Source organism: Doryrhamphus excisus, linkage group LG4 (assembly GCF_037039965.1).
Source record: "Doryrhamphus excisus strain RoL-2023G ecotype Guam linkage group LG4, RoL_Dexc_Guam_v1.1, whole genome shotgun sequence".
NCBI lineage: Eukaryota > Metazoa > Chordata > Actinopteri > Syngnathiformes > Syngnathidae > Doryrhamphus > Doryrhamphus excisus.
This window is the reverse complement of record NC_136360.1, coordinates 3,174,543-3,197,457: the sequence shown is the minus strand read 5'-3', so window position 1 is coordinate 3,197,457 and position 22,915 is coordinate 3,174,543. Positions and strand designations below refer to the sequence as shown.

General features: G+C 38.8%; 1 protein-coding gene across 2 annotated transcripts; it reads right to left on the bottom strand.

Moving 5' to 3' along the window:
- Window positions 1–700: 700 nt before the first annotated feature.
- Window positions 701–15,275, bottom strand: tie1 (tyrosine kinase with immunoglobulin-like and EGF-like domains 1). 2 transcript variants are annotated; one of them, XM_058073989.2, is made up of 24 exons: window positions 14,969–15,275; window positions 14,158–14,454; window positions 13,966–14,076; window positions 13,740–13,895; window positions 11,941–12,072; window positions 11,660–11,800; window positions 11,441–11,569; window positions 11,069–11,214; window positions 10,218–10,362; window positions 9,976–10,134; window positions 9,777–9,917; window positions 8,648–8,950; window positions 8,055–8,345; window positions 7,591–7,784; window positions 6,637–6,783; window positions 6,499–6,562; window positions 6,265–6,375; window positions 5,742–5,932; window positions 4,545–4,658; window positions 3,738–3,808; window positions 2,286–2,326; window positions 2,093–2,189; window positions 1,925–2,024; window positions 701–1,855 (listed from the first exon to the last, which is right to left on the bottom strand). In XM_058073989.2, exons 1-24 carry the CDS (start codon window positions 15,030–15,032, stop codon window positions 1,784–1,786), a joined length of 3,417 nt encoding a protein of 1,138 aa, XP_057929972.2. In that variant the 5' UTR covers window positions 15,033–15,275; the 3' UTR covers window positions 701–1,783. The 2 variants fall into 2 exon arrangements, with proteins under 2 accessions (XP_057929972.2, XP_057929973.2); XM_058073990.2 differs by lacking the exon at window positions 8,648–8,950.
- Window positions 15,276–22,915: the final 7,640 nt, after the last annotated feature.

Genomic DNA, 22,915 nt, shown 5'->3' with positions numbered 1-22,915 from the left:
TAATTTAGAAGCATAAAGATATATTTTAATATTTTGAAAATATGTAAAAATGGGACTAAAATCATAATTACGAGAACAATAAAAATAATAAAAAATATAATAAAACAATAAATAGATAAATAAAAATAAAACAATAACATTTACCAAAAAAAAGTTGAAATAGTTGGGAAATTTTGTTTAAAAAAAAAACAAAATACAAATGACATTTTACTACAATAAAGTCCAAATAGTACGAGAAAAAAGTCCTACTCTAACAAAAAACTTTACAATATTATGAGGAAAAATTGTCATTTTAGTGGCATAGAGCTGAAATATCAAAGAAAAAAATGCATTCTCCCAGCTTCGGTCTGGACGTAGCCCTTTTGGTTTGCTCATTAGCCACCTTTTGCTCATCCAGTAGCCTGTCTGACTCTCGGGTAGTTTTTAGTTCCCATTTTTGACTTTTGCCTCCCTTGTCGCTGTGCATTTGACTTTTCTGGGATCCAAACCCGAACATACATGCACCCCCTCGTGACAAGAACAACGGCAAAAAAAAAGAAAAAAAGCAAATACCAAAGTTCATACTAATAATACACTTTTTCACCGATATCGCAAAGCTTTCTTGAAATATGTATAACTTCTTAACATATATCTACATGTCTCGCCCTCTGTGGAAGTTTGCACCCCCCACCCCAGACAGTATAAAAAGCTAAAAAAGAAGACAAGACTCTAAGTAGTTTATGTACAGTACAAAAACATTTACTAAAAAAACAGTAAATAAAAACATATTGAACAGTCCCAGTGAAGGATATTCATATAAAACTGGTATTGAAATTAGTATTACAGCTATTCAGTCATTGGGTCTCAAGATACGATCCCTTTTGTAGGAGGTGTTTAACATGTGTAATAACATCATACCTACTTTGTTTGTCAGATTATTAGTGGTACATATACAAATAGTTTTAAAAACTTCACAATAATCAGCAAAACAAAGGTTTAAAATGCGACATCACTCAAAGAAGATACAAAATAATAATGATAGGTTCTCTTGTACAACACCGGCGCTGAGAAAGACTTGTGGATGCCGTACAGACGAAGAACTCACATTCACACTTATTAATTAATTTAGAGTATTTTTTTTAGGATAAAAACCCACTCTAGCATGCAAGAACATGCAAACTGTGAGGCAGTGCAAGCTTTCACATTTAACCTAATTTTCTTGTAAGATTTCCGTTTTTACAGCGTGGGTAAAAGTCTACCCATAGTGTCAGTGCTTCTGTACTATTAGCGTCATTACATTCAGGCTATAAGAGATCAAAACTATTTACAGTAGTTGACATGGCAGTGATAATACACAGATGGTAATTTTAAAAAAAAAAGGAGGCATAAGTGCTACATTTCATGTGTTTCCACCACTAAATGTGAGATTCACGTTATGTCCGTTCAAAGATGGAAGAACGGACAGTCGATAATTAAGTCCAACACCCCACAGACCCTGCGGTGTTTCAGCATGCCACGATACTCCAGATTTGCCATTTTCTTTTGACAAAAGTGTAACCTCTGTAACGTCAACCGACACAAAGATGGTATGATGCCGTTGCCCTCCAAAGCGATCTGCTAATCCTTCAGATACATCCCATAGTGTCCTTTCACAGTCCTCTGTCTATAACTGAGTGGTTTTGAAGGAGCGTCTGGGCCTCCTGTCTCTGCGTTGAGCAGAAGGGAGGTGGCAGTAACGTGGAGACAACCTTTTGGGTTTCTTCTTGAGGTTTCGTGGCATGCCAGGGCCTGGGGGGGCTGGTAGTCAGGCCTCCTCTGCAGTAGCATCTATTCCAGCGTAGGTAAAGTTCTCGAAGAGGGCCATGTTTACGTAGGCCTGGAAAATGGTTAAGTATTTATCAACATGAAGTTAAAATTGGTGTTCATGATGAAACAGCGACATTACCTTCCTGGCCTCCTGCATCCGATTGAGCTGCACTGAGATTTGGGAGAAAGGGGGTCTTTCATAGGGTCGATCCCTCCAGCACTGTCTCATGAGCTCGTAACTGCATAGAAAGAGATCAAGTTTGCTCGGGATAGTTGAAGGAATAATGTGGTATAAAAGGCAGCTTACACTTCATCGTCACAGTTTTTGGGCTTCTCCATCCTGTAGCCTTGTGGCAATTTTTCATAAAGCTCAGCGCACGTCATTCCACAGTATGGCGTGCCACCTGACCCACGAAAGACAATAACATTGAGAAAAGTCTTAGGCTGTTAGATGGCGTCTATAGCAGAAAAACTGGATGGATATAAGGCGGTTTACTTACCTAAGCTTACAATTTCCCACAGGAGAATTCCAAAAGACCACCTAAGAACACATTTTATTAGCTATATTATTATCTTTTTAACTTGCTTTACAGTACAGGTTCCATTAAAATGTTTTTGAAAAGTCATATTAGTATGAGAACAAATAGAGTTGTAATTTAAAAAAGTTATAATTCTCATAATATTATTATCGTAATAAGAAGGAAGTTTAACTACTAATGAAAAAAATAAAAAAACAACTGCAAAAATTGAAAAAATACATTTCCATTTCTCGATACATGTCAAATTTTAAGAAAAAAAGGGATATTTTACAGGATTAAACTCATAATATAAAAAATAAATAATGTCATTTTAGCAGCATAAACTTGAAATATTTCAGAAAAACAACGGTATTTTTTTTCAAACAGCCAGAATATTATGGCAAATTAAAAAAAAATACAAAAAAATAAAGTGGACACATTTTGGTAAAATTTGTTTGTGTAAAAAGTGAGTGATGTGAAAAAAGTAAAAAATAAAGAATAAAGAGAATAAAGTCAAAATAGTATGGGAACTGAATCATGATTTGAAGAAGAAAATTTACGAAAAAAAAAAAACACTAGAAAACATTAGAAATGAAAAAAACAGCTGTAATTTTACAAAAATAAAGTCAAAATATTGAAAATATAGAAAAAGTCTAACAAGAAAATGTCTCAATTTTACCAGAATAAACTCTTAAAATTATGAAATTATTGTTATTATGAAAAATGATTTAGAATCACAGAGTATAAATATGAAAGAAAAAATACATTAAATATACCAAAATAAGTTTGGGGAAAAATATATCATATTATGTGAATGAAGAAAATTAGTGAAGATAATTTTAAGAATTAAAATTTTTTAAGAAAACATATATTTTGGGCTTTACAGGATTAAAGTACTACAGTATTGTAAATATGATATTTATCATTAATTATTAATCCAATTTTTGTTCATGCTGTGTCTTTGACATGTCTCACAAACAGTCCTTCATCTTGTTTTTCCTCCATTCGATATAAATAGGCTTCAGTTGACGTACCAACGTATCGGTTTGTCTGCTAAGTTGTACCCGAGACTTCCTGGTTTGGCTTATCAGCACCACAACACGCTACTATCACGCCACCGGTGGCAGGAGGATGATTTGTTGTTTTGTCTTGGCAGCCGTTTTTGTGTGGTGGGCAGAGTTGAAAGCTCACTGGGGGAGGGGGGGCTTAAGTACTGTAACTCATTTGAAAAAAATTTTTGGTAATGAGCATACAAGATACTTCAGGAGTGCTTTTTGCTTTGACTTCTCAGGCCAGGATTTACGTATGTAGGAACCTGCCAAGTGAATGTAATATGGTAACCTTTGCTAGAAAAAACTAATCTGTCACAAAAACAACATATTTCATTTTTCATCTTCTGTTATACTTTAAAAGAGCACCGAAGATGTTACTCACACATCACTTTTGGTTGTGTATACACTGTAGTTCAGAGACTCGATGGCCATCCAGCGAACAGGCAACCTACCCTGGAAGCAACACATGATGTTAGACCTTCTGCCAAGTTCATTGTTGACAATGGAGCTCAGCTCAGGGAGGTCCAATATTAAACAAGTATTGTCGTTATTAATAAACAGTGTTGGGTAAATTACTTGCTTCTCCTTATTTTCCCCCCAAAGTACCTCAATTAGTCACATAATTACTCCTTCATAATTGTAATGAGTTACCACAGAAAGTAAATATTGTGTTATTTTTTGGGGGGGGGACTTAAATATGTAAGATACTGTAATTTCCAGTGTATAAGATACATTATCAGTACAGTATCGGAAATTGAGAGTTGGACAATATCAGAATATCGGTTTTCGCCAAAAAAGCCAATATATGACATCCCTAGTCTCAAGATTATAACATTGTTATAAATTAGCCGTACATTAGCCGGTTGAGAGATGTTTCGTGAGATTAGTTAGGCTGGGCTTGTGACTTGCATGTGTTTTCCTAAGAGCAAACCACCACAGCTATTGTCGACTAGCTATTTAGCTTCCTGTGCATTATCAGTGAGCGATGGCAACTGAAGTAACATCCACATCATTGCTATAGATATCAATGCATACTCCATTCCACTGTCAGTAACAATGTTGCAATGTTGGGAATAATAATTCATAAGATTACTGGACACAAACCCCCAATATCACTCATCATCTGCAGCTGAATCATTATAAATATGCTAATATTAAAAAACAACATCAGTATGAACTCAGCACTCACCATGGTCTTCTTAACATAAACCTCCTCACCACGGGAAAGACCAAAGTCTGCTATCTTTGCCACCAGATTGTCGCCGACAAGAACATTCCTGGCAGCCAAATCTCTGTGAATGAACTGATTTCAAATAAATAAAGGACAGAAAGAGAGGCGTTATTAATGGGAACACTGCTTATGCGATCAATTAATTATGAGCACACGTTTCTATGTTTTATGAAAATGCTTTAAGGTAATGGGACTTATTTTTACATTTCTGTATCAATTATTTATTACTTTATTTTTCTGATGACTGGCATAAATAGCACATTTCTGCTGCCACTTAGCGAGATGCAAGAGGTCCACTTTAAGCGTCCACTTGATTTTTTTGTTAAGTTATTGGCAGTTCTTATGAGCACATCAAACACAAACAATTAACATTTTAATACAGAGGTGTCCAAAGTGCAGCTCGGGGACCATTTCTGGCCCTTGGTGGGTTTTTTTTTTAATTGGCTAGATTATATATAGAATATAGTTTAACATATAACAAATAACAGTAATTTTACAAGAATCAAGTCAAAATATTAAGAGAAAAACATTGTAATCTAATAAGTAAAAGTCATAATTTTATGAGAATAATGCAATATAATGACAAAAATGACATAATTTCCATAGCTGTTGAAAAAGTTGAAATATTAAAGAAAAATGCATCAATAAAAAATTAATATTATTTTAAAAAATGGGGAAAATTGGTTGTGTGAAAAGTTCCAACCTTACAAGAATGAAGTCAAAATATGATGGAATTAAAGTCATAATTGAGAGAAAAATATTTACAAGAAACTTGAACTACTTGACAAACGAAAAAAAGCAATACTTCAAAAAAAGAATAAAAAATATATAATTTATTTAATTAAAGTCCATCCATCCGCTATGCCACTTATTAGGTAAATTGGGAAAATTAAATAGGTAAAATGTCATAATATTATGACACTAATACAAAACGAATATTTAGAAAGATTATTTAATAAGGAAATATAAATATTTGGAAAATGCATAATTACCGCATAAATGGGGCAAAAAAGCAACAATACTAATATTATGCATTTTTTCTTGACATACATCAACTTTTTAGCATGCATATTTCAGTATGTGACCACTGGTGGAACACGTTTGGACACCCTACCTTAAAAGTTCATGTTGACAAACGTCCATAAACCGTCTCACCTGTTTGTCGCTAAGGTAATGCATCCCAGTCGCCACGTCAACAGCAAACTGCAGCAACTGTTGTGAGGTGAGCGTGGAGGCGGTGCCGTGTTCCTTGGCAAAGGCAGGGTCTGTCTCCAAGACGCGACTTTTCCTCAAAAAGTCCAGAAGGTTGCCATAGGGAGCATATTCTATGGCTATGTATAGGTAACCTGAGGAAGAGAGGGCTTTTATTTGAGAAGCAATTTGTCCGTGCATGAAAACGGAAGAGGGTCAAGGAAACCTTATAAGTTTCAATAAACAGTTTCTTATCAGAGGTCTGTTTGAAAAGTAATGATGTAATGATCCAAGACACCAAAGATTATTTAGATTGGAACCATTCTGGTGTGAAATAAAACTTTCAAAACTGGTGTTTTTGGAAGATATTCAATACCTCATACGCATATCATATCATGTGCTGCATTATAAACAATACTTCCATCATTTTCCTCATTCATTTCAAAGCATGTTAAAAAAAATGAACCACTAGGTGTCAGTCCCTCACCTCTGTTCTCACAGGCACCAATCAGGTTGATGATGTTGGGATGCTGGCCGAGTTTACACAGCACCTCCAGTTCCCCTGCAAAGTCTCGGTGGTCATTCTCTGAGGCAAACTCTGCAAGAGGCAGACACTGTGTTGTTAAAAGGGATGATGAAATGAACTTTTCACATCAACACAGGGACCATACTTCATCTGCTTGCAATACTGATTTATATGTAATGTTTATGCGGAGATCACCTTTCAGCATTTTTATGGCTGCGCTCATCTTGTTTCCATCCTTCTTGATCATGGCTTTAATCACCTGGTAGTAAGAGCATTCTGTGCTTAGATGTTTAACCGCATGGGTAAAGGTTAAAAAAAAGATAAATGGCACACCTGTCCAAAGTTGCCCTCTCCGATGACATCCTCAAATTTAATGTCTTCCCATTCCAGGATTGGGTAAGTAAGAGGCTCCGGGGTGGGCTTAGGCCTTCGTGTCAGGGTCAGAGTTCCAGAGTTAAACTGCAGAATTGTCTCCTCACCCTGTAGATGTTATGGTAATGGTAATGGTTTTATTTCATTTGAACATGCATCAGATTACAATTGAGTGCATCACATAATCAGTTCACAGTTCCACATGTCCAAAAGGAGTAGGAAGAAGCAAAGCTTATTAAATCCTACCCCTCCATCTGGTACTTTTACAATCAGTAACTGTTACATTTGTTCACTTCCTGCTTTCATAATATAGTTTCAGTTTTTTTTATATTTAGAAATATTTAAAAATATTTAGAAATATTTAAAAATATTTTGAAATATTTTGAAATATTTTGAAATATTTTGAAATATTTTGAAATATTAAAAAAAATTAAACTTTTTTTTATTTTTTACTTATTTATTTATTTTTGTCACGTACTAGAGTACGAGTTGATATGACCATCCAATGACATAATGGGTAATGGTCAATATAGTGATATATATAACACATCATGACTGGTTCAAGACTCTTCATCCTTGTATTTAGCAAACATCAACTGCTTGTATTGTTTCTTGAATTGGCTCATCGTTGTGCATTGTTTGAGGGTCTTACTCAATCCATTCCATAGTTTGATTCCACATACTGAAATGCTATGGCTTTTTAATGTAGTCCTAGCATATAAGTGTTTCAAATGCAGTTCTTCCCTGAGATCATATTTCTCCTCTCTTGTAGAGAAGTATTAGATGACATTTTTAGGTAATTGGTTATTTTTAGCCTTATGTATTATTTTAGCTGTTTGAACTGTTTGAAGTTTTGTCAACACACATATCAGTAAAGTACTTATTTATTATTTTTTTTCATTATCAGTCCCTTACCGATCCAGACTGGTAGGTGAATGTGCGTCGCCGGCTTAGTACGGTTTTGCGGATGAAGAAGAAAGCGAGCAGTGCCAGCAGGATGGTCACACAGGTGACCGTCACCGATCCAACCACGGCCACCAGCAGCTGATAGTTGTCCCCGGCAGGCCTCCGAGCAACACCTTGGGTGGTCGGGGTCAAACTCTGCAAGCCTTTTTTTTTGGCAAAGGAGAAGAAGATGGAGATGGGGAGAAAAACAAGCGGGATGTCATATTATCATGAGTAAATCTTTCTGGAACACGTGTGTGTGTGGGCCTGTCAAATAGAGTAGACTACAGTCTGTCATAAGTAAGACAGAGATTTTGTTTATTTCCATCTTCCTTCGCTTATGCTCAGAAAAACCATTTCTCAAAGTGCTAAGTGGTGAGTGATTACTACATCGAAAGGACCTCATGGTGGTCGGTGGATTTAAAAAATCTTACCTTCACCTTGTGTCATTTCCTGAACAAACTTGCTCCACTCTCCTGGCACCTTGGAGAAAGCTCTCACTCTAAACTGATAGAGTGTGCTGCTGTTGAGCGCTGTAACATCTTTAGCCGTCTTGTTTCCATCATCTGTGTCCACCCAAAGGTGCGGGCTCCCCTGGCTGACCGGCTGGTACTCAATTACATATTTCATAACGCCCCCGTTCACATCCTCGGGGGGCTGCCACCTCACTTGGATGGCTGACACAGACAAGGGCAGCGTCTGGACATTGCGTGGGGGTGATGGACCTGAGAGAAGAACACATGGGGATTATTAAGCATATTTTGCACTTGAAATAAATCTAGCACTTCAGTACAAAGCTTTCATGGCTCATTCTGACTAAACACAAATGATATTCAATGAATGAACTTGCCCTGCACTCACACAAGGTTTGTGTGCAGGGAGAGAGAGTCACCACGCAACCAGCAAGCACCAGTCACTCCATAAATCTAATGAGCTCTTCTATTCTGTTTATTTTGTAGGAGCCTCTATCCTTTTGATGAACTTCACGCACGTGTCTTGTCCAACCAAAAGTTGAGTTTCTAGTTACCCTGGCTGTTGATGCGGACGTGGTAAGGCGTGGAGGGAGGCCCCTGGCTGCCACCGTTGACGAGGCGCACCACCACTGTGTAGTCTTGCTGGTATTCCAAGTTGTAGAACTTTTTCGATAGAACATTTAACATTGTGGTCGCTTCCAGGAGTTTCTCACTGCGCGGTGGCGGACCAAAGAGCTGCACTAAAAAACCACTGGCTGTGTCGGTATTAATGCCGCTGTTGTTGGGAAGTCGCCATCGCACAGTGACATTGCGACCTTCCACCAAGCTGATGTCAATCTCTGGTCGAAATGTGGGCTCTGTGGCGACAGAGAACACAGAATGGGCCGAGAGCTCATTGTGAATTTCAGCTAATTATGTCACTATCCACGTAAAATCGTCTACTCAAATACAACTTTCTCCCAGAAGAACTAAACAGCAAGGCCCCACAGAATGGAGAATTAAGGAGGCACCTTTGGGGACATTGGTTCCAATATTTCATGACCACCATCATCATCATAGTACCATTTTCTCTTTCTATCTCTGTTGCTCAACCCAACTAGACTCACCACCGCCCCACACCGAGTTCTGATGTTTCTTTCCGAGCTTTTCCTTGCCTCCATCACCAAGAGCCTGCACATATGGACTTCATGGATGGTGTAAAGGCTATGAGGCTTTGGTTCATGTTCATGTCTTTCCAAATAATATCAAGTCAAGTGAATTTAACACAGGGGGGGTCTCCAAGCAAGACTAGAAAACTATGTTTGTTCCACAATACAGTACCTTCCAGACCGAGGGTACAGAAATTATGTGTATTTTTTTTTAACTCCAAACTCTACATGTTGTCAAGTCTGCACTATCATTGAATAAAATGCCTTCCTCTCTCCCCCCCCCCACCCTCACCCCCAATGATTTACCCCACGACTTATTTAAATGGCTTTACAGGCTATAAATTTACATGCAATCATTTCATAATTTTTGGGAAAACACACACATACACACATGCTCTCCCTCAGTGCAACAACTCTTGTGTTTACTACGGATGGATTTTTCATTTGATCATTAAAACATGAATTAAGCATTAAAGCGTAACCATACAAGATATAATTATGTCAAGCAGCAGATTTATTTGTCTGTGAGTCTTACCAGGATAATCAGTTTCCATGATAGCCTCTGGTCCTGGGGCCCCTTCTCCTCCCTCACCAGGACGTGTCAGTTGAACCCGAACATGGTACTGTGTTGAAGGCTCCAGGTTCATCAACGTGATGGGTTCCTTGTCACTGTAGACTATAATAAAGTAGGTAAGGAATGATTACACCACGTAATCTACGTATGATATCTTTACCGATGATGGAGGACCATGAATCGGCATTCTCAACAGGCTTGTAGAGAAGCCTGGTAGAGACAATGGGCCCGTCTCCTCTGTGACAATCCATGGGCATCACAAGTAGCTGCTTACTTCTCTTTTCCAGCAGTATGGGAGCAGTGGTTGGCACCGGTGGTTCTGAACACAAACAACATAAAACCTGTGATGTCACTGTCCCTCTTTTCCTTGATGTCCGTTATTCCAAAGTCTTTCACACAGACCTTTAATGGTAAGATTGAATTTCCGGGAGTCCTGGCCTCCGTTGGTCGACACCCTGCACTCCCATAATCCTCCTTGTTGGGCACTCAGACGAGGGATCACAAACATGGCTATGCTTTTATTGGAATCCATGACAGTGTGTGATGCCTGAGAGTAAAATGTATGAATGGAGAAGACACAAAATATATTTGTCACAGGAAGTAATGGCACTTATGTTCCAGGAATGTGAATGCAGTGTTCAGCAGAACCTTAACATCTTATCTGTATGTACTATAAATGTAAAAATATATCGGTTTTGGTATACTGTCTGTTATTGCACAGCCAAAATGTGTGCCAAGCAAACTAGTCAAGTGCCCAAACAAAACATCCATGTGTTGATGATTCAGTCTCTGCAAAGAATGGATAATGGTTATCTTAGAATTGGGACACTATGGACAGATTCTGGCCAAGGAATCCTTGAATCCCTTTTCATTAAGTGTGTAATTCTGTCTGTCTCCTTTTTTCCTGTCAAAGCATTCCTGTCTATCTGAGTATTGGATTAGGCTTTTTTATTTTTATTAAAATAACCCGCCATAAAACCAAAAAAGTGTTGAATACTGCTGTAGGGTCGTGGAGTTTTTGTGCAAATTTTGAGGCATATTATTTCCTACAACGTTTTTTTCTAATTGTGCACCATGTTCAGATACCACAGTGGTTCTTATATTATTGAATGCTTTTCTGCTATATTATCTTGGCAACTACATTGAGACTTGGTTCCTTCCTATGTGATGTGAATGGTTACACAGACATGATTCAATTGGCGTACTTCAACTTTCATATTGGCCTTGGTTTATTTCAAATGTTATCTTCTTACTTTGAGCACGGTGCTGTCCAACTTCCGGAGCTCAATGCTGTCATGGCTGGGTAGAGGATTGCCTGTGGCTGAACAGAAGATCTTTGGGCTAGAGTTGAGATTCCACTCTAAATTACTGTCCAAGTCCAAGATCTCAGGAGCTCGGTCTAGGGAGAGGTAAGGGGTTTGATTACAAGGAAAGATTTTTTTTTAACAATGATATGGTTAATATGCAAATATGGTTTATTTGCAAGGATTAGCTGAGATAATACCCCATAAAACTCAAACGCTGGAGGAACTCCAGATGAATTGTCTTTCTCATAACAGTGTGCTTTGGGCGTTGGCTCTACATATTCTATTCCTTTTTGAGATAGAAGCCAACACAGAACTTACCAGGTTTCTCACAGTTCTGTCCTCTCCACCCTGTGGGACACTGACATCCACTAAAGCGATTGCACACTCCTCCATTCTGACATCTACAGCTCAGTCTGCAGTCGGGTCCATACATGTCATTATGGCAGGCTGGCAACAAAAACACAGAAATGTTTGCAGCTAACTTTAACATATTGTTACATTATACACAGACTGGGAAAAAGTGATGATTAGCCGTACCCTTCTCACAACGGCTCCCAACCCAGCCGCTAGCACAGGAGCAACCGTAAGGATCAGGTAGGCAGAAACGAAGACCCTTGCAGTTCAGCTCGGCGCTGCATGACTCTTGGCAGTTTCGGCCAAACATTCCTTCTCTGCAGGCTACAAACCATCAGAGAAGGACAAAAGTATACAAAGATGAATATCATTGTATAAGAGTTGCATATTTTTGAGGTGCTGAGAGGTGTTCAGAACAGTCACCATCTGTGCAACCACATTCATGAAGACGTCGGAGTACCAACCAGTCTCACAGCGTGTTCCCATAAATCCAGGAGGGCAGATACAGTCTCCATCCGCATCGTGACAAACTCCACCGTTCAGACACTCTGGGCAGTCCTTGTCACAGTAAGGACCCCATTTCTTATCGGGACAGTCTACAGAAAGAATGTTGTTAAACATTTGTTGCACAATAGTTAAACAATAGTTGCATAAAAAACATTCAAGAGTTCCTCCTCTTTGGTGATTTATTTTGTCTAACTGCATCGTAGTTGCGAACGTAAACCAGTGGATAGTATTTTGACCACTTTTTAAGCCTATTTATATGTCCACTGAATCAAATCATGACATACAATCCACAGAGGAATTGAGTAATTGCAGAAAAAGCAATAAATACCATGTAAAATCCTTAAGCACAACAGATGGAGGGTGGAGGAGGTGTTGCGATTACTCAAGTCTCTTAAGAATACTGAAGTAATGCACATGGAGTCCCATCACAAGATGTAACCTGTAGTGATTTCAATGCTCACTGAATGACCACAAAATCAGCTCTCCACAGGGATATGCTGCTACAAACGGGAAGCAGGTTTGAGACTGTATCTCAAAACATAGGATATAATGACCATACAACATTAAGTACAAGTAAACTCCTACAATGAAGCAGCTAACGTCAACTTCCTACAACTCGTGGTTCTCTCTCCTCACCCACACGCTGACAGCATAGTGTGTCCCATAAACTGCTATAGCTAAATTCTTGCCCAACTCCTTCCAAATTTTATTTGGTAATGTGAACGACTCACATAGAAGATCAAAATTTTAAAAATCCAAATTATAATAATACCAATCACAAACGTACATTCATTCATTTTCTACCGCTTACCCTCACGAGGGTCATGGGCATGCTGGAGCCTATTACAGCTACACCCTGGACTGGTTGCCAGCCAATCACAGGGCACATATAGACAAACAACCATTCACACTCACATTCATACCTATGGACAATTTGGAGTCGCCAATTAACCTAGCATGTTTTTGGAATGTGGGAGGAAACCAGAGTAAAACATGCACAGGGAGAACATGCAAACTCCACACAAACATGGCCGGGAGCGGAAACAAACCAGTCTCCCCTAGCTACTATGTGGCTTGCACGCTAACCACCATGCTGAATTGGATTGTTTAGTCATAATCATCTGGTGGTCCGCACTCCACTGCCATCTTAGTTGGCACCCTAAAACGCTTCCTTATGGGTGTGGGAAACGATACAATAACTGATTTCATAAATTGAAAACATACACGATTCATGATATGCATCGATCCACCGCACTACAGCTCTGTCGCTGCACATAAACAACCCTTGTTTATTGCAGTCTTAGACTTGCTGTGTCATAATTTGCTCTACAGGAGACTTCAAAAACATTCAACAGCGTCGTTTTCTACAAAAATGATCTCATAAGTTGGCCTTATTGCGTTCGGCTTTTAGATTTGATGTACAATTGTAGCATCTCCCTTCAAAAATGTTCCGATTTGAAGCAGATGAAGCAGGAGAACATGCAAAATTCACACAGAGATGGCCGAACGAGGAATCGAACTTGTGCAGCTGTCACAAGCGTACAATGGGATAATTTTTCCAAAAATCCTGAAAGTTAGCTACTATCTATCTTTGTCGTTTTAGGTACCCTTTCTTGGCAAAGTAACAAATCAAGGCAATTCATTTGTGTAACAGTATAACATCTGTCTGTCATTAAAGGTATTTCCACATCTGGCGCTCGAGGCGTCAAAGTCCATTATGACGGGTGTTTCTACAGTATGCTCGGCGCCAACAAACCTCTGACAATGAGCCTCATCCAGGCCCCCTGCAAGGGACTGTCCCCCACGTAGCTGGCACTGTAGATGCCTTCATTGGCGAAAGCCGCGTTCTCCACCGTCAGGACAGCAGTGTGATTGACCATGTCATTCCAGTGAGTCATGTAGTAGTAATTTCCTACACAAAGTACATCATTATTGACATGCACTACAAAGTTCCCTGCAGCACTTGTGTTAAGCTAGTTTACCATTGTACTTCCAGGTCACGTCCCTCTTTTGGGAGCTCAGGAGCTGCATGCTGAGGTGAACCGTTTCCCCTTTATTAGCAGTCAGAGTCAAGTGATTTGGGACAAAATTTGCTGTGAATAAAAACAAATGACAAATTTAATGTCATAACAGGTTTGGGTCATCAGCGGGGGTCATATGAAATGTGAATGTACCTCTGCCAAAGTTGTTAATCATTGTGATCGTCTCAAGTGGAGGAATTTCCTGAGTGGATTCACAGTAAAAGATACCAATGTTATCTAAGTCCTTGAACTCTCTGGCCACCACTTTTTTATTCCTGGGTTTATGGAGTCTGAAATTTGGCATTTTGGGGAATATGAGGATTTTGTTGTCTCTCTTGATGTCCAGTTCCACATGTGCAGGGGTGCGCTCTCCGTTGATGCATGAGATGGAGAAGTGATTTACTTTGGTGACCTCTGCTGTCGATATCATGGTCAAGTCAATCACAGCATCTGTAAGACAGGAGTTGTCATTCAAATAGTTTTATATTCTCTAAAATTGAATAGCTTTAAGATCATTGTGATTCATGAACAGTAGTTGTCTGAAAAAATGTCCAGGTTTATTTTTATTCTGTATGTGTAGAGGAAAGATCTATGTTGAACTCCGAAATACCAAGAACTATCATGACAGAAAGTGTCCTGCTCATTGAAGGGAGAAAAAAAGTGAGGGAAAAATCACATGCTTACATTTACACAATTCCCATTTTCCCAAAAGGGCCAATAAAGTCAGTTTATTCAACAATACTCAGGCCCCAAATCCACAGAACAATGCCAGGAAACATGGATGAGCTTCTTTTCCCTCATGAGAGTTCAAATATCGCCAAAACAAACATGTTCACACTAAATTCCATGCCATGGATCCAAATTAGTGCTATAATAGTAATATAATGTAATCTGATGTTCTTGTTGACAAAGTTGCCGTTTAAAGTGCCAAATTGAAATGATTAAAATTCATGTTCTTTCTTACCTGACAGATCAACGATGCACAAAACCCACATCCACACAATCTTCATACTGATTTGAGTCCTCATTGACAAAAAAAATTGTTTATAAGTAGTGTCCCAATGTGGATGTTCACCTGCAGGAACGGGTTTGTAAATCCAAAGCGGTGACCATGCGTCACAACCAGCGCTGCGCCTTTTTACGCATAACTTGGAGGCGAAATGTGCCAATAACGAAACTAAAAATAATCTCCGGTAAAAGTTGGCGAATGTCGGCGGTAACGGCGGTGTTGTAGAGATGAAAACCAAGCTCGGATTTTGACTCACTGTGAGGTTGAGTTTTCTCTGGGTGGGAAAGGAAGGAAGAGCGTCACGGACAGCCGAGCTGCTGGCGCGCCACAGCGCTTATTATGACGCACGTGTTTACATGGCACTGTATGTAATACAGTGTACAATGTATTACAATGTATTACAATGTGTGTAATAGTTATTATCATTATTATTATACATTTTATTCATAGAACACTTTTCAAAAACTCAAAAGACGCTTTACATGGGAAAGCACAGAGCAAATAGTTAAAAGTGCATGAAAAAGACAAGATTGCAATGTGATTTATTGCTAAATATGTACATTTTAAAGAGTTATCAGTAAGGTCAGCTGTCTCATGGATGTACGGTGGAAGTGAGTGTGTTTACTAACAGTATACATACAGTTCGTACATTTGAACTGAAATGATAACACTCTGTTTTCTGCTTTATTGCTTAGAGTATAGTACATAGTAACTCTCGCTATACTGAGGAAGGCCTTTTCTACTATTTAATTAACTTCAATTCAGAACTTTTGATTCTAAATACAGTTTTTGACATTATTAGAGCCCTCTAGACATGAAACAACACCCCTATAGTCACATTTACACTTAAATTACACAGTATAATAGACAAAATAAGTGAATAAATGAATTATGAATTCAAGAAACAATACAAGCAGTTGATGTTTGCTAAATACAAGGATGAAGAGTCTTGAACCAGTCATGATGTGCTGTATGGTCATATCACCTCGTACTTCGATACGTGACAAAAAAAAACCTTAAACTATATTTGGAAAGCAGGAAGTGAACAAATGTAACAGTTACTGATTGTAAAAGTACCAGATGGAGGGGTAGGATTTAATAAGCTTTGCTTCTTCCTACTCCTTTTGGACATGTGGAACTGTGAACTGATTATGGGATGCACTCAATTGTAATCTGATGCATGTTCAAATGAAATAAAACCATTACCATTACCATAAATAAGACATAGTATAAACTCACAGGCACACGCATTAGGTTTGCCATGTCACTTAATATATAGTAAGTGACTTTGGTCTTTTTTTTGGGGGGGGGGGGGGGGGGATTTTTATAAAGCTAGTCACTTGTGGTCTCTCGCAAGGCCTGACAGCACTGGCACACATACACCTACATACCCCCGATACGCCTACAACTCGCTTATAATACTTCCATACTTACTTAATACTTACACACACACATTACGCACAACCACTAACTGTCATAATACTGCAACTTGTTTAGTGATGAGTATACATTCGCCTTTATCTTTGAATGCGTGAGTATAATATGTCTTCCTAATGCTTTTAACTGTATTTACTTGGCATTTGATTGATATCAATATTTGCAGCCTCGCCCACACCTATCTGCTGGTAATGATTGGCCAAATGCAACATCTTTGTTCTATCACTTCACTGAGTTGCTGGTCTGATCTAAAATCCATGCTCCTCCCTGCCTCAACTCTGAGGAAATAACGAACAATGCGCTTGTTGTGTCTATATTCTTATTTTGTCTGCGATGATTTAAAATGTCTGCTCCGGCTAACTTTGAAACACATGCCTTTTCTCATTTTCTCGGCAAAAAGTGTGAGACTGATTTGATGTTTTCTTTACATTTCCTTGCAGATTCAGCCAATCAGCTATGAGTTAACTCTCCTCCTTATTGTCTGAGATTTCCTGTTTTCGATGTCAGGAGTTCACTTTAGTTTTCTTTAGCCTGCAAGGAATATTCACTTGTGTAGTGTAGTATACAAAACAAAGGGGAAACTAATATTTGCAGAGCTGTTAACATACATTCACAATCACATGGTAATGTCAAGTTAACCGTAAAATGCTACCATGGCTACCTGGTGTATTGGCAAGTTATCAATTGTAATAATCACAACAACGTCCATGCACTCCCATATTGAAATGGTTATGTCTTCAAATCAGTGAGTTTACTTTTCCCACTAAGGATCTTGGCACATGCATTTTTTTATTTTTTTATTTTTTGCAGCCCAGACATCCACCCCAAAAGATATTTTTCTTCATGTGTTCCAAAGACATCCTCCAAAATTAATCAAAAGATAGAAATGACAAAGACTGACACTTGTTTGGACCAGTTCCATTGCACAAGGGGTCAAGAAATGTTCATTCAAGAAACTCCTAATTGCCAAAAAAGTATTTTTTATGTGTGTCCAAGCTTAAACTGATAACAAGAGTAATGTGACAGTGTTGCATTCTATTGATGCTGCTTTCCAGAGGGAGCTTACAGGGAAAAGACAAATTGCTAGGTCAGCACAGATGCTGCAACCTCTGGCTTTGTAAAAACTGTCAGGAGCTGAACAGCGGTGCATTAGTTCATGAGAGTGTTTGCATATGCATTATATTATACTCTTGTGCAGTTGACATACTGGTGGAGCCGTACAGCTGTTTTTTTTAGATGGACATCATCGCACCTTTGTTGGTATTTGGGTTTAATTACCTGGCTTGAACCATTGCCAAGAAAAGTACAGTGTGTGTCTATGTATGTAGTAGTACTATGTACTTGTCGGATACAAATACTTGAATTTTACCTCTTAGACACGATGCTATTGATCTTGCATGATGCAAATCTTTTCAAACATTCTTGAAAAGTCACTGCGGGACAACTTAAAGACTTTTAAAATAATTGCCTCCCACAGTGTCCATGCAGTAGTGTGATACCGAGTGTTTGTAATGGTTTCTGACATGTTGTTGAGGTTTCAGTGTGGGAAGGTGATGATGGCAGAGCCGGGGGTGCCTATGAGCGAGACCAACAACTCAGACGGGAGGTCTTCTGTGGCTTTGAGAAAGTTTGTATTAAATTCCCATTTCCCCTCATTGTGTAGTGAGCTGGCCCAGCTCCACACGCACTGATCCTGTGGGGCCCTGAGAGGCTATAGGTTTGAGTGTCACTAACACCCTCTAACACCCCTGTATGAGGGAAATAATAAAAAAAAAAAAGCTTGAGACCGAGCCTGTGCATTTATGCAAGCACAATCTTAAGTCGGATTTCCAAAATGATAAGGAACCATTAAAACTTGATAAGCCACTTGTTTTGAAAGCAGTCTTTCCAAGCTAAAAAGGCTGTAGCGCTATTTTCACAGGAACATTTCCTTCTCATTTACACTAATTACATACCAGGAGCACATTTGTGTCCAGATTAGTTTTTAGAATGACACAGCTAAGACTTGCAAATGTTCTTCTACAGACTAAAAGTATACTAGGGTGTATTCCTTTATGCAGGTGAAGTACAGGTGGTTTCTTTCTTTACAGCGTTGCTTGTTACATTTGGTGGTTAAGGCAGTACAGGTATCCAGAAACCTTAAAAACAACAAGGAAATATATATATATGTGTAAGTCGGTATTATGTCTTATTATTATGTCTTATTTATATCATTATGTCAACTATGTTGGGTAATATCAGTGTAAATGTGATTATAGGGGTGCTATTTCATATTTAGAGGCCACTATTAAGGTAAAAACCAGGTCATAATGGACACTATGGAAGTATTAAATTTAGGAATAAGGAATCTTATGGAAATTTACTGATTACGATTGGGTCTGGAACCAATTAACCACGATAAACTGTATTTAGATACATTCATTCATTCATTCATTGTCTACCGCTTTTCCTCATGAGGGTCGCGGGGGGTGCTGGAGCCTATTCCAGCTGTCTTCGGGCGAGAGGCGGGGTACACCCTGGACTGGTCGCCAGTCAATCACTGGGCACATATAGACAAACAACCATTCACACTCACATTCATACCTATGGACAATTAACCTAGCATATTTTTGGAATGTGGGAGGAAACCCACGCATGCACGGGGAGAACATGCAAACTCCACACAGAGATGGCCGAGGGTGGAATTGAACCCTGGTCTCCTAGCTGTGAGGTCTGCACTAACCACTCGACCGCTGTGCCGCCCTCCCCAAATGATATAATGTTAAATATTTTACTGCTTTATGGGAATTCATTTTCTTTCTTGCCCTCATCACCAAACCAGACAGTGTTCATGCAGAAATATCACTCCATTCCAACAAAGCCTTACCCGGCGGTATGCCTTAGCATTGTCCAAGTTTCCTGTTTCCTCCTTCGTGCTTATTTACAGTGTTTTAACTGCAATACATTTTTCCAACAATTATTTTCCATTGCTCACATACTGGAAAGAAAACAGCACACAGAATTTGGATCGACTGACCCTTCGCCAACCCCAATCTCCCAGGCATTCTCCCGTAGCGATGCTAGACTCCCGCTACGGTTATGAGGGTGATCTGGGTCTATCAGCAGATGCAGAATAGGTTGACCCTCCAGTATGACACCAAACAAACCCTCCATAGTGCCAGGATGTTGACGGATGTTAATTTTGCATCTCTGCATGCTGACCCCACAGGTAGCTGTCATTTACACAGACACGCTGCTCATTATTAGGGCTGCGAATCAGACAATGGAAGTCCCAAACATAACAGCATCGAGTCAACCTTTGGATGTAACAAGGAGAGATAGGGCTGAGAGTCCCCCCCCCCCCCCCCCCGCCTCCCCCCAGGAGGATCATCATGTGGTAGAACATTTTTTCAGACAGTCAGCAGACAAGCTACAAAGTGATTGCGGTTAGAAACACTCAGCTGTTTCTAAAAGTGAATTTGAACTTCAGACATTTGGTTTGTTTTACATATCAAAATCAACTCTCAGCACAGTGGAACACCTCATAAAAATGCATAATCAGAGATATATCTGTACCATCTGAAAATAGATTAAAAAAAAAGAAATTGGGGAAAGAATGTGGGATATTTTCCGTGTTTGGAAGTTGGAGCACCGCGTTAAGAGACTATGTGCACATTTAAATCTGCATTGAGACTAATTAGAGCTGAATCTGCAGGACTTGGAACTTGGAACATTGGTGTGAGAACATGTGAGGACTTAAGAAAGCAAAAAGAGCCATGAGCAATTGTTGCTTGACCACAGTATCCCGAGAACTTGAGCCAGACTCCGGAAGGGGGACTGCTGCTCTAGGCTGATACTGTGTGAAGGAAGTGGAGGCAGCGCAGGGGCAGGAGTCAGCCGACAGGCAGGAAAAAGGCCCGTGGAAGTAATGGTGGTCATAGAACGACAGGGCGGAGGGTCTCAGCTCCTGTCTGAAACAAGTTTGTGTTTTGCTTACACACTTCTTCTTTAGCTCTGCAGCCCATGGAGTTCCATTAGGAATACAACCAGAGAATGTGTTGACACATTCTTACCTGACATGCAACTTAGCTATGAAGTGAGCAGAACAGTTGAATGAGTTACCTGTTAGAAACGGAAAAACAATCATCTACTATAGTGCAGTCACACTATATTCCGTTGCAGTATGTTAGTTTTTAGTTTTCCACAAAAATGTTGCCTCTGTTCATGTAAAATGGTGTAATATTAATAAAATATGGATGGACTGCTCCAGTGTTGCTTGTTAATTCAGCCATCTTGGATCACATACCCAACACCAAATCTCCCGTTTACACAAAACTGTGTTATCCTGTAAGAGACATCTATTTGGCACACTAAGATGAGAATGTTACTCAGACTAGACCAGGGGTGGGCAAACTACGGCCCGGGGGCCACATCCGGCCCGCCAAGTGTTTGAATACGGCCCGCCCAATCTTTCCAAAGTATTTCATTTAAACTCAACATACAACCTGGCATCATGGCCTGAGCCAACCTTTTGATGGTTTTATCAATTTCGTTTTTTGACATGGTCTGTTGTTTACAAAGTGCTCCTAAAAAAAGGGACACAAGCACATAATAATAATAATAATAATAATAATAATAATAATAATAATAATAATAATAATAATTATTATTATTATTATTATTATTATTATTATTATTATTATTATTGTTATTATTGTTATTATTATTATTGTTATTGTTATTGTTATTGTTATATTATAATAATAATATAATAATAATAATTATTATTATTATTAGATTGTTATTAGATTATTAGATTATTATAATTATTATATTAATGCTAATTATTATATAATAATTATAATAATATTATAATATTATTGTTATATTTGCATATTTTACATAATAATAATATAGTAATTATTATTTAAATTTTATTGTAATTATTATAATATTTTATTATTTTTAAAATATTTAAATATAAATGTAAAATAATAAATAATAATAGCAGATTGCATGACAATTTTACAGATACAATAATACCAGGTGGACTGTTACGTGTAAAATATATAGTCTGCCCCCCCCCCCCCCCCCCCCCCGGAAATTTTGTCATATTAATGCGGCCTGCGAGTCAAAAAGTTTGCCCACCCCTGGACTAGACTGTTTGTTTGTGTATCTAAACTAATCAAACTAAAGAATCCCATGTGTTGGTGCTTCATACCTGATAGCACTGCGTTCAACTCCCACTCAGAAATTATTGTGGTGATCAGTCTGGTCAGGATTTCGGCAAGATTCATCATATGCAATTTGTATTGTTATGTAAGTGTTTGGTATTGAAAGTGTGTTTGTTTTGTGGTGTCCGGAGCGGATAAACTGCATTATATCATATCATGTTGGAATTTTTTATTCAGTTTTCATACGATTTGGTTTTACATGGAGCCTTTGGAGTGGTTAAAAATGAAAATGATGTTCCACTGTATTTCCACGGGCACTGAGGTAAGGTATGGGCCACAGATCCCAATACAGGCGTAGATACATCCATCCATCCATTTTCTATACCGCTTATCAAAATGCAATATACTAAGTTCTATGTGAAGTATTTCCATAATGCCTCATATTAACTCACTAGTAAGATCTCAGTGTCATATATCTCATCTCGTTTCATATTATCTGCATACTGTATTGTATACAACTCTGGGAAAAACTGTTTATTTTTCTATATTGTGTATTTTTGTACTGCTTAACTGATTCTGAACTCTTGCTGCTGTGCAATACAAATTTCCCCACTGAGGGACGAATAAAGGCATATCTTAATCTTAATCTTAATCCTTACTAGAGTCGCAGGTGTTATGCTGGAGCCTATCCCAGCTGTCTTCGGCCGACTCAGCCAATCACAGGGCACATATAGACAAACAACCATTCACACTCACATTCATACCTATGGACAATTTGGAGTCACCAATTAACCTAGCATGTTTTTGGAATGTGGGAGGAAACCGGAGTACCCGGAGAAAACCCACGCATGCACGGGGAGAACATGCAAACTCCACACAGAGATGGCCGAGAAAGGGAAACAAACCCGTCTCTCCTAGCTGTGTGGCCTGCACGCTAACCACCATGCATCTGGTGGTCCACATCTTAGTTGACATCCTTAAACACTTCCTTATGTGTGTGGGAAACGATACAATAACTGATTTCATAAATTGAAAACATACACGATTCATGACATGCATCGATCCACTGCACTACAGCTCTGTCGCTGCACATAAACAATCTTTGTTTATTGCAGTCTTAGACTTGCTGTGTCATAATTTGCTCTACAGGAGACTTCAAAAACATTCCTTATTGCATTCAGCCAATGGAAGGCTTTTAGATTTGATGTACAATTGTAGCATCTCCCTTCAAAAATGTTCCGATTTGAAGCAGATGTGAAACTGCTGTGTTCATGTTATCATATTTCCAGATGGTGAGCACATATGGACACAT